This window comes from Callithrix jacchus, chromosome 8 (genome assembly GCF_049354715.1).
Source record: "Callithrix jacchus isolate 240 chromosome 8, calJac240_pri, whole genome shotgun sequence".
Taxonomy (NCBI): domain Eukaryota; kingdom Metazoa; phylum Chordata; class Mammalia; order Primates; family Cebidae; genus Callithrix; species Callithrix jacchus.
In genome coordinates this window covers 125,644,431-125,657,022 of record NC_133509.1, presented here as the reverse complement: position 1 = coordinate 125,657,022, position 12,592 = coordinate 125,644,431, and the positions used below count along the sequence as shown (strand labels likewise).

General features: G+C 47.8%; 1 protein-coding gene across 6 annotated transcripts in view; it reads left to right on the top strand.

The window, feature by feature from the left end:
- TTC7B (tetratricopeptide repeat domain 7B) overlaps positions 1-12,592 on the top strand; it is a 267,642-nt gene that overhangs the window by 19,271 nt on the left and 235,779 nt on the right. For all 6 annotated transcript variants that reach the window (XM_035261265.3, XM_035261263.3, XM_035261261.3 and 3 more), the window contains exon 2: positions 9,512-9,666. In XM_035261265.3, the coding sequence (XP_035117156.1) occupies positions 9,512-9,666 (155 nt within the window). The remainder of the gene's footprint in view (positions 1-9,511; positions 9,667-12,592) is intronic.

The window sequence follows — 12,592 nt, the reverse complement described above, 5'->3', positions numbered from 1 at the left end:
TGTGCTCCAGCCTGGTTAATAGAGTAAGACTCTGTCTCAAAATAAATAAATAAATAAAAAGACAAAGAAGTGGAGAACCTGGCTGTGTTGTGGGGCAACAAAGGGGACAATGAGGAGCCAGCTCCTCCCGGAATAAGGGTGTGTTTCTTCCTCCGGGATCCCAGCTGCAGCAGGAATCCTTTGAATAGACCTAAATGCTTCTCTATAGACATAGAATCCGAGTTGTTGAGATTTTTTTGTGTTGGTGTCAAGTACTCCTAGGAATAGAGAAGAGTCTTTTTTTCTTCCTCATCTGATCAAATCTCTCCATGTCAGCTGCTTATCCTGCAAGAGAGGAACTGGGAGGAAGGGCAGTCCCTTCCAGAGGCAAAGGCCACAGCCCCACCTTCTAGGGGGTTGGATTAAGAAGGCCAAGTGCCCCTGGGCATCGAGCTATGCCTGCCGCAGGGCTCACAGCAGTGGCTCTGTTGTGCTGAGCCAGGGCATGGACCCTCTGCAGAGGGGCTAATTCCCCATATCTCCTTGGTGAGGGTCTCACTAGTGGTCTCAGCTTCAGGGTTTTTTTTTTTTTCCCAAGACAGAGTTTCTCTCTGTCACCCAGGCTGGAGTGCAGTGGCTCGATCTTAGCTCACTGCAACCTCCTACTCCCGGGTTCAAGCGATTCTTCTGCCTCAGCCTCATGAGTAGCTGGGACTATAGGCATGTGTCACCATGCCCTGCTCATTTTTATATTTTGTATTTTTAGGCTGGTCTCAAACTCCTGACCTTGTGATCTGCCTGCCTCAGCCTCCCAAAATGCTGGAATTACAGGCATGAGCCACCACACCTGACTCAACTTCAGGCTTTATTCCTATATCGATATATAAGCCATTGGGGAGCTGGTTACTGCAGCCTCACTCAACCGCCAAATAATGCCCAAGGGAAAAGTGAAGCCAGCCCTGGGCACCCTTGAGTCCCTCCTTACCCCTGTTCCCTGAGAATTCTAGCAGGTGGAGGAGAGGTACTCCAAAACTGTTCATCCAGCCTCTGCTCCAGAGGGGTTAAGTGAGCTGGGGTCACCCAGCTGATTGGGAGGGAAGCTGGGCCCCTCCTGGAGGCTGATGATGTAGTTTGTGGCTGGCATGCTGAGAGAGTGTAGGGAGATGGCCTGGGTTCAAACCCAGCTCCAGGATGGGCCAGCTCTGTGGCCTTAGGCATGCTGCTCCCATCTGCTGCCTGGTCCCCTGTTTGTGAGATAGAGATGGTAATAGCATCCTATCCGGATTGGGTAAACTGCTCATTACACTGCACGGTGCTTACCATGAGCTCAGTGTAGCCGGGCTATTAACAACTCACACAACATTCATATCTTCCTGCTACGTTGCAGGCCTGGTGAACACAGCTCTCTGGCCCTACAAGATTCAACATAACTATTCTGGGAAATAGTTAATCCTAGATGAATGGAAATAACAATAGCTAATGTTTATTCACCACTTACTTCAGACTATATGCATTACCTATTGTCGCTAATCTTCACAATACCCAAATGAGAAAACCAAGACTGAGAGAGGTTAAGTGTCTTGCCTGATGCCACACAGCTAGCGAGTGAGGGAGGTGGCCTTAAGCCCAGGGCTGCCGGAGGCCAAAGCTGTTTCCCCTGCCTTGCACCGCCTTAGCCTCTCCTTTCTGGAAACTGCATTTCTGGCCCCACTTTGCAGTCTGGCTGCTCCACAGCTAGCTGTGCACCACGCTGGCCTGGTGAGTACGTAGGCACGTGGGGATTTAAGCCTCTCCTGCACACAATTCTGATGTAAGGTCTCTGTTTCTGTGTTGCACCGGGAAGCTCTCAAGGCCGTAGTAGGCTCACCTGGTTTGTTACCCAGCTCTCAGGGTCACTGTTCTTTGTCACATGATGCCCAAAGTCTTGAAAACATTTTTTTTTTTTTTGTCTTGTTTTTGTGGTTGTCTCTGATGGGAGAGTAATTTTGGTCCCTAATACTCCTTCTTGGCTGAAAGTAAAAGTCTATCTTTAATGTTTTAATCCTGTTTTATATTTAATTCTTTAATCTGTCTGTAGTTAATTTTCTTGTATGCCCTGGAGTGCCTTTTTTCCTTCTTGTCACCCTGTCCTGGCTTGCAGCTGGACACATTATTGGGCAATGAATGCTGGTTAGGTGACCTCTTTTCTTGCTAGTGGGTTCAAATTGTGAGCCCGTGAGGTCCCTGGCAAGGGCAGGCAGTGCTCATGGAGTGTTGGTCACACCACCTAGTGCCCCTCCATCATTTAGGACTGAGTCGTGCAGCCTCTGGTTGATTTCTTTGGCCTGACTCTTGGTGTTTTTAATATCTCTGCCCTCCTGGTCGGGAGAGTGAGTGGCAGGGAATTCACCTTTTTTGGGGTGAGGGGGAGCAAAGAAAACAGAATTTGTTTGGGAGACTAATTAGGACCTGGACATTTGAAAAATTTCAGAAGTTGTTTTGCAGCCACTGTGCTCAATTTCAAATGAGACTGTAATCTCTCTGCTCAGAGCAGGTGCTCTTTTTGGAACTGAGGAACCAATACTTACCTGCCTAGCAGGAAACTCCCCTGATGATTCCCCTTTCCTCTCTGTGTTAGTCCATTCTCATACTGCTATAAAGAAATACCTGGGGCCGGGCGCAGTGGCTCACGCCTATAGTCCCAGCAGTTTGGGAGACTGAGGTGGGTGGATCACAAGGTCAAGAGATCGAGACCATTCTGGTCAACATGGTGAAACCCCATCTCTACCAAAAATACAAAAATTAGCTGGGCATTTTTGTGGCGCACACCTGTAGTCCCAGCTACTTGGGAGGCTGAGGCAGGAGAATTGCTTGAACCCAGGAGGCGGAGGTTGCGGTGAGCCAAGATCGTGCCATTGCACTGCAGCCTGGGTAACAAAAGCAAAACTCTGTCTCAAAAAAATACCTGGCCACGTGCTGTGGCTCACACTTGTAATCCCAGCTCTTTGGGAGGTCAAGGTGGGCTGATCACTTGAGGCCAGGAGTTTGAGACCAGCCTGGCCAACATGTGTAACCCTGCCTCTACTAAAAGCACAAAAACTAGCCAGGTATGGTGGGGTGCATGCCTGTAATCCCAGCTACTTGGGAGGCTGAGGCATGAGACTTGCTTGAATCTGGGAGGTGGAGGTTGCAGTGAGTCCAGATGGCGCCGCTGTACTCCAGCCTGGGTGACAGAATGAGACTCTGTCTCAAAAAAAAGAAAAGAAATACTGAGACTGGATGATTTATAAAGGAAAGAGGTTTAATTGACTCACAGTTTTACATGGCTGGGGAGGTCTCAAAAAACTTACAATCATGTTGGAAGGTGAATGGGAAGTGAGTGTCTTCTTCAGAAGGTGGCAGGAAAGAGAAAAAGCACAGGGGAAATTGCCACTTATAAAACTATCAGGTCTTGTAAGAACTCAGCATCATGAGAACAGCATAGGGGAAACCACCCCCATGAACCAGTCACCTCCCACCCGGTCTGTCCCTTGACAGGTGGGGATTACCATATTTGAGATGAGATTTGAGTGGGGACACAGCTAGACCATATCACTGTCCCAGCTCTTCATGGTTTGGTTCTAACGAAAGACTTCCAATTCCCCAAACGAGTAGGGCATGTCATTCCTTTGCATATTCTATTCCTTCTGTCTGGAATGCTTCTCCCCAGATTTTCCATCTTGCAAATGTGTAGCATCACATTCTTGGTGCAAACTTTGTCTCCTCTCCCACCCCCATCCAATACTGTACATACCTTCATTAGAGCCTGTATCTGTTGAATGGTCTTGAGAGACTGGGGTGTTGTGAGGGAAGGGACTGTCTCCTAATTCTGAGGAAAACCTCTTTTGCTCCATTGAACATTTTCCTGTGCTGCCCTCTCCCAGTTGCTGCTTTTTTTGTTTTTGACATGGAATCTTCCTCTGTTGCCCAGGCTGGAGTGCAGTGGCACAGTCTCAGCTCACTGTAATGTCCGCCCCCTGGGTTCAAATGATTCTCCTGCCTCAGCCTCCTGAGTAGCTGGGATTACAGGTGTGCAGCACTACACCTGGCTAATTTTTTATTATTAGTAGAGACAGGGGTTCTCCATGTTGGCCAGGCTGGTCTTGAACTCCTGACCTCAAGTGATCCGCCTGCCTCAGCCTCCCGTAGTGCTGGGATTACAGGCGTGAGCCACAGTGCCCGGCCCCCAGTTGCTGCTGATGGAACTGAGCGCTCTCCACATCTTGGCATCATGACTCTGGCGCATTCCTCCAGCATCAGATCAGAGAAACACAAAGGCCCTGAATCCTGCCTAGCACTTGGGTAGCAGTTTTTACATCTCTCTGCAACTATGAAACCCATTGTTTAAATAAAAGTTTGGCAATCCTGGGATGTGAAACCAAAGCAGTGGGAGAAGTGCAGGGTCTGTGGATTCTGTAGAGGCCCTCAGTTGGGTTCTAGGAATTCTGTCTGGAGACCAGTGAACTTGACGACTGGGGTTGGTGGGGTATTTCCAGATAGTTCTCAGCCGAAAGCTGGTTTCTTGTTTGGGAGATCTGGTTAAGATTTTGGTTTGGCCCCTGTAACAAAGGTCAGAATCACAGTGACTTAGAAAGTCAAACAGGATAGAAGTTGATGTCTCACTGTCATGTTATAATTGATCGTAAGCAGTCTGGGGTGTTGGGATCTGGCAAGCCTCCCTGTGTGGTACTGCTCTGCTCTGCTCATCCTCAATAGATGGCTTCCAGCTGTGGTGCCATTTTCCAGCAGCACTGCCATGCTCCAGCCTGTGGGCAGGGTGAACAGGGACTGGCGGACAAGCCCATTCCCTCTAAAGGCTCAACCCAGAAGCCACGTGCAACACTTCTGCTCCCATCCCATTGCCATAATGTAGTCACGTGGCCCATGTCACCACAATGTAGTCACGTGGCACCACGTAGCCACCAGAGAGCCTGGGAAGTGTAGTCTTTAACTGGGCAGCCGTGTGCCCTGATAAAATTTGGGAATTTTAATACTAAAGGAAGAAAGGGAGAATGAATATTCTGGGTCAACAAGCAGACTGCCCAGGCAGTGACCATCCTAACCCGGAAAGGTTGCAAATGCCTTCCCCATCATCGAATTAATTCACCATGTACCAAGCACGGACTCTGAGCCAGTCATTGTGCATGACACACAGGATCTTCCTTCAGGCCTTGTGCTTACTGTCTGGAAGGGGCAGACAGATTGATCAACATCCAGGGTACTCAGGGCTCCTGGGGCTGCTGGAGGTGGTTTGGGATGGGGCACATGGAGGAGAGGTCTGCAGTGCTTGGAGGATTAGTAGGTGTTTACCAAGTATTGGTAAACGGTGTCCTCAGGATGCCAGAGCATTCCAAAGAGGTGGCATATGTGACACCTGGCCAGGACCCGTTTTCCATTGCTGAGGGCTGTGGATGTCTTCCTGTGGTGGGGGTGCTGAGTTGGGAGGTCGGGAAGGAGAAGTGTTGACATTTTGGTGCTACGATCCCAGCTTGATTCTCCAGCTTTCTACCCACACCCTCTTCCCCTGCACTTGGTTCTCTCCACTTTCCTGGGCTTTGCGCTGTGGCTTTGGTTGTGCTATTTCTTCAGCCTGGTGTGCCCTTCCTTCTGCTCTTTGCCAGCCCAGGTCCTACTTATCATCTAAGGCCCAGCCAGGAGGTGTTGTCACTCTGGGCCATAGAGTTTTCCTGCTGAGAACTCAGTAGCTCTAGCCCACAGTCTATAAATGGAATTGTGGCTCTGAGAGGGTAAGTCTTATGCCCCTGCAGCTATAATAGGTAGCCTGGGTACTGATCTCCCGTTGTTTCTGCTCCCTGGCCTAGAGACTGCCCAAAGCAGCCATTTTCAGATGCAGGGTCCCTGTGGCAGGGAGGTGAGGAGGGGTGGGTGGCTGGGAGGGGCCGGGAGAAAGGAGAGAGGGGTTCTCTGTTCAGGTTGAAAGAGGTACTTTCTTGTAATTGCCTCCCTGAATCAATGAGGTTAAATCATTGAGTGACAAACTTGTGTTTAAATCTAGGACTCTGAATCCCAAGTTCTATTTTATTTTATGGAATTTAAAAATATACAGAAAAGAAGTTCAACATGGACAATCTTACCACTCAGAAATAACCGCTATTAATATCCTGGCATATATACTTTCAGTTTTTAAAGAAGAATTACTTTTTTTTCTAAAAGTGACATAAAAGGACTTTGCTCAATGTAGAGAATTTACAAATTACCTCAAATCCTATCATTCAGAAATTCCTATTGTTCACACTAAGTGATAATCATTTTAGACATCTTTGTAGGGACATAGATAGATATAAAGGTAGAAATTTAGACATACTTCTGTAAACAGTGATGATATCCCTGTCCAGTTTCATAGCCACTAGCTACACTACATGTAGCTACTGACCACTTGAAATGTGGTCAGTTAGAGTTGACATGTGCTGTGAATGTAAAATACACACAAGATTTGGAAAACTTAATATGGAAAAAGAATGTAAGAAGTCATTCATGTTTTTAAAATACTGATTGCATGTTGACCTGACAGTATTTTGGTTAAATAAAATATGTTATTTAAATTAATTCCACTTTTTTTTTTAAACTATAGAGACGGGGTCTCGCTATGTTGCCCAGGCTGGTCTCAAACTCCTGGGCTCAAGTGATCTGCCTGTCTAGGCCTCCTAAAGTGTTGAGATTACAGGCATGAACCACTGAGGCTGGTCTTCTTTTCCTTCTTTACTATGGCTATTAGAATATTTAAATTAAGGCTGGGTGCGGTGGCTCACACCTGTAATCCCAGTACTTTGGGAGGCTGAGTCTGGCAGATCACCTGAGGTCAGGAGTTCAAAACAAGCCTGGACAACATGGAGAAACCTTTTCTCCACTAAAAATACAACAATTAGCCTGGAATGGTGGCGGGTTCCTGTAATCCCAGCTACTTGGGAGGCCGAGAATCACCTGAACCCAGGAGGCGAAGGTGGCAGTGAGCTAAGATTGCACCATTGTACTCCATCCTGGGTGACAAGAGCAAAACTGTCTCCAACAAAACAAAACAAAATTTGAAAATTACATGTGTGACTTGCATATATTTCTGTTCAACAGCACTGCTCTATTATAGTATTAATAAGTTTATTACTAAATATTAATGGAAAAAAGAAACTAAAATGAATTTAAAAGAATTTTTGAGCTGTAAATAAATGGTTCCTCATTATTTCCTGAGAGTTCACTAAAATTTAAAAATAGAGCTTTTTGAAAAATAGTAAGAGATTAGGGTGATTTTTTTTTTAAAGCACATGGTACAGTGTTTTGAAAGATAAAGACATGGCACTCTGAAGCTCCTCCCAATTTCTGATATGATTGTTTTTGCAATGCATTGGTTTCTGACACTTCATATTCTGTTCTGAGGCTCTGACTCTTGAGGGCATTTAGCATTCTGAACACTCAGGCATTTGCCTACGTGTCCTTTGTTCCTGAGTCCTGGGTGTCGTTATGAGCTGGGTTTCATTTCTTGAGAAGGACCCATGTGTCTAGGAGGAGGCTGCTTGTGGCCTTTGTGTCGGGCTGGTGTCTGGACTGGCCCCACGCATTGGGGTCGCACTTTGTACCCCGGTGTACCCTGTAGGCGCTGCTTCACTGTCTTCGGTGTTGAATGCTGCTGTGGCCCTGCCTGATTTCCTTTTTTTTATTAAGTCAGAGTCTTGCTCTGTCGCCCAGGCTGGAGTGCAGTGATGTGATCTTGGCTCACTGCAACCTCCACTCCCAGGTTTAAGTGATTCTGTTGCCTCAGCCTCCCCAGTAGCTGGGATTACAGTCATATACCACCATGCCTGGCTATTTTTTTGGTATTTTTAGTAGAGACAGGGTTTCACCATATTGGCTAGGCTGGTCTCAAACTCATGACCCCAGGTGATCCACCCGCTTCAGCCTCCCAAAGTGTTGGGATTACAGATGTGAGCCACCACACTCTGCCAGATTTCCTTTCTGTCCTTGAATGTCTAATGAATTCTTGAGTTCAGTAACTGAACTCAGCCCTGTTTAAGTGTTACTTGGCTCCTCCTAGGACTCTAGGTCTCATCTCTAAAAGGTTATTTTAGGGTTCCCAGTACATAGAGCACTGCTAATACCTATAGATTCAGCAGTTCTGGGCTGACTGCTGAGAGCATGTACAAAAGGCTTTTGTTTTAGCTCTTGGCCTTTGGTGGGCTGACCACCCAGAATCGTAGGGGGTCCTCGGTGATGACTTTTTGAATTAATTTTAGATTGCATATATAATAAGCAAATCTATTCTTGTTTTTAGGACCAGGATGTTAAAGACAAAGCTAAAGTCAATTTTTTGCCACCAACCCCGTGGAGGTCCCTCCCCAGCACCCCAGCTGTAACTACTATCATGGGCTCAAGATACGTCCTTCCAGACCTTTGAAAACTGATTTTATATTTCAATATAATTATGTTCTGTCCCATCCCAGAAAAATAGACCATGCTTAGGCCGGTCTGAGTTATTCTGGGTTTATTCAGAACAGTCTGGGGGGTGGGTGTGGATTCCAAAGAGCTGCTCCTGGAGTTAGCTTTTCATTTGAATTAAGCCAATACAGACATCAGCAAGTTATAACCATGAGCAGTGTGGTCTCCGGAGTAGAAGCTTCATGCAGGCATTCCCAGATATGTGTATAGTTTTGACTTTTAGACAGAAACAGACTAACAGTCTTGTTCTGCAGAAATACAGACTTGCATTTCAGGTCATTTTGACAGACTCATTTTATGATCTGGCTGTATAGACATTCTACCAGCTCCACAGGAGACAACAGAAGAGCTTGGGGATTTCATTGCGCCACTCTTGAAAATACATAACACTGGTGTGTGTGTGTGTGTGTGTGTGTGTGTGTGTGTGCGTGCATCTGTGTATTTTGAGATGGAGTCTCACTCTGTCACCCAGGCTGGAGTGCAATAGCACCTTCTCAAGTCACTGCAACCCGGGTTCAAGCGATTCTCCCGCCTCAGCCTCCCAAATAGCTGGGACTAGAGATATGTACCACCCACACCTAGCTAATTTTTGTATTTTTAGTAGAGGTGGCATTTCATCACGTTGGCCAGGCTGGTCTTGAATTCCTGACCTCGTGATCCACCTGCCTCAGCCTCCCAAAGTGCTGAGATTACAGGCATAAGCCACCATGCCCGACCTTGTATGTGTTTTATAAAGATTATACCGAATACATCATAAGACGCCTTTGTTTTTTTCTGACTGAACTTGAACTCTCTCCATGTTAATATGTATCTACTGGCAAAGAAATGACTGAGTGCTTGAGCCAATACCTGTGTGAGTACATGCTACCGGGACTTTTTTTAGTGAACTAAATTCACTATGAAGTGGTCCCCACCTAGACCCTGTGACCCTGTGAAGGCTATGACGTTCCAGAAGGACCTTGCTGGGGGCCTGGAGCCTCAGGGTCTGGTGGTTCTGGGGTCCCATGGTGGGGGTTCCACTTGCAGGCCATTCCTTCCTCCCATCTGGCTTCTCATTTTGTTTTTATAGATGACATGGCAGAACTTCTTCTCGGGGAGTCAAAGCTGGAGCAGTACCTGAAGGAACACCCACTGAGGCAGGGGGCCAGTCCCCGGGGCCCCAAGCCCCAGCTGACTGAGGTCCGCAAGCATCTGACCGCCGCCCTGGACCGAGGGAACCTTAAGGTACGGTGGGCCTCTGGACAGTGTGTGGTTTAGAAGGGTGCTCAGGGTCAAGCCGGATGACATTTGAGGCTCACCTGCACACTGGCATGGCTTGTCTTCTTAGAAGCGGGCCAGCTCCCTGTTGGGTGGATGCATCAATCTCTAGGCTGGCTGACCACTGTGGGGCCTTCTGGCCCAATAGGGTCTCTCTGATGAGAGTCTTCAATGACACGCCATCCTGTACAATGCCACTTATCTCTCAGATGCTTGAATTGAAGCTCTCCGATATAACCCAGACCTTAACCTGACATGTGAACCAGTTCTAGAAAAGACAGGAAGGGGTGCTCGACACACAGTTTCCTGCTCATGAATAAAACAGGCCACTGTGGCCCAGAGCTATGGGGGGTTCCAAACTGGTGCCAGCAGGCCTGATGTCACAGTTAGGAGGGGGCCAAGAACTTCCCTGCACCTGAGCAAGGACCCTCACCCTCTGGCACAGCGAATCTTAGGCGCTGCCCCCTATCTGTCCACTCTGTTTTCTGGTCTCCTTATACCCAGGTTTCCTTTCCCTCTCATGTGGCTTTCCTTCTTTTCTTCTTGGGATTCTCCATTCAGTTCCTTCTGCTTTTCATGGGGGTCATCTCTTCCCACCCTGCCCTTCTGCCCCCCGGGTGGCCCCCTGGGTCCCCTGGCTCCAGATGCTTCCCCTAGTTCAGATGGCTATATGCAGCCTCCTCCATCCTGCTTGTCTTCCCCAGGACCCCCCTTCTTATTTCCCCAGGATGTATTTCCCACTGAGGACAGTCTTTGGTGAACTTCTGGAGCTCTGACTTTTGTTTCCTTTTAATTTTGATGATGTCTTTTTCATTTTTCTTCTCTTCCTGTCTCAGAATCCTCTGGGGCTCTGTTTTTGGTCTTTATTCTTGTCTGTGTGTGCACGCTTCCCCCTGAGAAGCCATGTTTTCCTTGGGTTTACCTTTCATATCTGTACTGCTCCTGACTTCCTGAGTGACCCTGGGGAGGTTATTCGCCTCTCTGAAGTTTCTGTAGGTTCGAATGGGGTGGGCTCATAGAGGGGTGAGCTCGGACCTTCCAGGCTCCTGCATGCTCTAAGCCTGTGAGCTTTCATTTTGAACTGTTCCTCTTCTTGGTCGTCTGGCGCCTCCTTGGCCCTGTTGCAACGGAGGGCTTGGGCAACCTTTAAGTCAGTTAGGTCTTGGTCAGTGGTGTAGCCCCAGACTTCTGGAAACCCTGATAGAGAGCTGCTTTCAAAATGGTCTCTATGTATGTTGTCTGCATGGGACACAGCTCCAGGCCCCTAGAAGGTGGCTGGAGAGTGTCACCTCTATATAGGGACCCCGCCCCAGGCCCCTAGTGGGTGGCCGGTGAGGTCAAAAACACAAAAACATAAAGCCCCTCATAGGGAGCCCAGGTGCCTAAGGACTTCCTGTAGCATTTGGGCTTCAAAAACCAGGTCACTTTCCCTGGTCAGTTTCTCTGTAAGGGCCATGCCACACTTTGGTGTGTGGCACATCACTCGAGGCCAGGAGTTTAATACCAGCCTGGCCAACATGGTAAAACCCTGTATCCATGTCATATGTTCTTAACATATAACATGGTGATGAGATGATGACACAGGTGGACACAGGGGTAGGTCTTGATTAGCAGGAGGGAGTGGAGGGACAGCAGGCAAGTGGGCCACAGCTCACAGTGATGGCTAGCCAGGCTCAAGTGTGTGTCTGCCAGGAGGTGTGAGAGCAGATATCTGGCTCATTTCTTTCCCCTGTCTACCCTCCACAACTTCGTCTTGAAAAATTCCCCTTTCATTTCACCAGGTGCTGACAGGTTTTGCTTTCTATCCTCTACAATGTAGCGTGTAGTAAGCACATGAATTTATTTTATTATTTATTTATTTATTTTGAGACAGAGTGTTGCTCTGTTGCCCAGGCTGGAGTGCCAGAGCGCCATCTCAGCTCACTGCAACCACCCCCTCCCAGGTTCTAGCGATTCTCCTGCCTCAGCCTCCTGAGGAGCTGTGGCTACAGGCATGTGCCACCACACCTAGCTAATGTTTGTATTTTTAGTAGAGATGGGGTTTCACCATGTTGGCCAGGCTGGTCTCTAAATCCTGACCTCAGGTGATCCACCTGCCTTGGACTCCCAAAGTGCTGGGATTACAGGTGTGAGCCACCGCACCCAGCCATTGAATTTAATTCAAATTAAAATGCTTCGGTTTGAGTCCACTTCTGGATTTATAAGCTGTGTGATCTTGAGAAATTACTTAACCTCTCTGAGCACCATGTTTCTCAGCTACAGGCCTACTTAGCCCAGGATTGTTTTGAGGCTCAGATGGAGAAATTCTTTTACAGCTGTACAGCACTGGATACACATCATTTCTTGCTGTGTTATTGGTTCTACCTGGAGAGTTTTTCTCCCATTGCTGTTTTCAGCTTCCTCCATCTTATAAAGAATGTTCCAAAGCCGCACATCTTTTGCATGGGTGTGCTGTCCCGCTCACTTCGGCTAATGTGAAACTTTCTTCTTCCTTGAGCTTAAGTCCAGCTTGTCTTGAGTGAACTGAGGCTGGGAAGACCAGAGCCAGCCAGCCAGGTAGAGAGATGGAAAGAGTCCTGGACTAGGAGTCAGGACATCTGGTTTCTGATTCAGGGAAAGGAAATGGTCCTCATTGTGAGCAAGGTGGCCCCCAGCACCGTGTTGGGCTCTTGTCCCATGCCTGAACAGCCGAGGCGCCCTGGCCAACCTGTGTCCTGTGCTTCCATGCAGACCAGACTCGTCCAGCGAGGCTTTCCCAGTGTGTCCAAACTGTGCCTCTAGGCTTGCAATTTTCTTCAAGCTCTTTCTCCACCTACCTCTTCAGTTTGCTTTTATTAACCGTTTTTTCCCCCTTTGGTAAAATATACATAACATACAAGCTAACATCATAGCT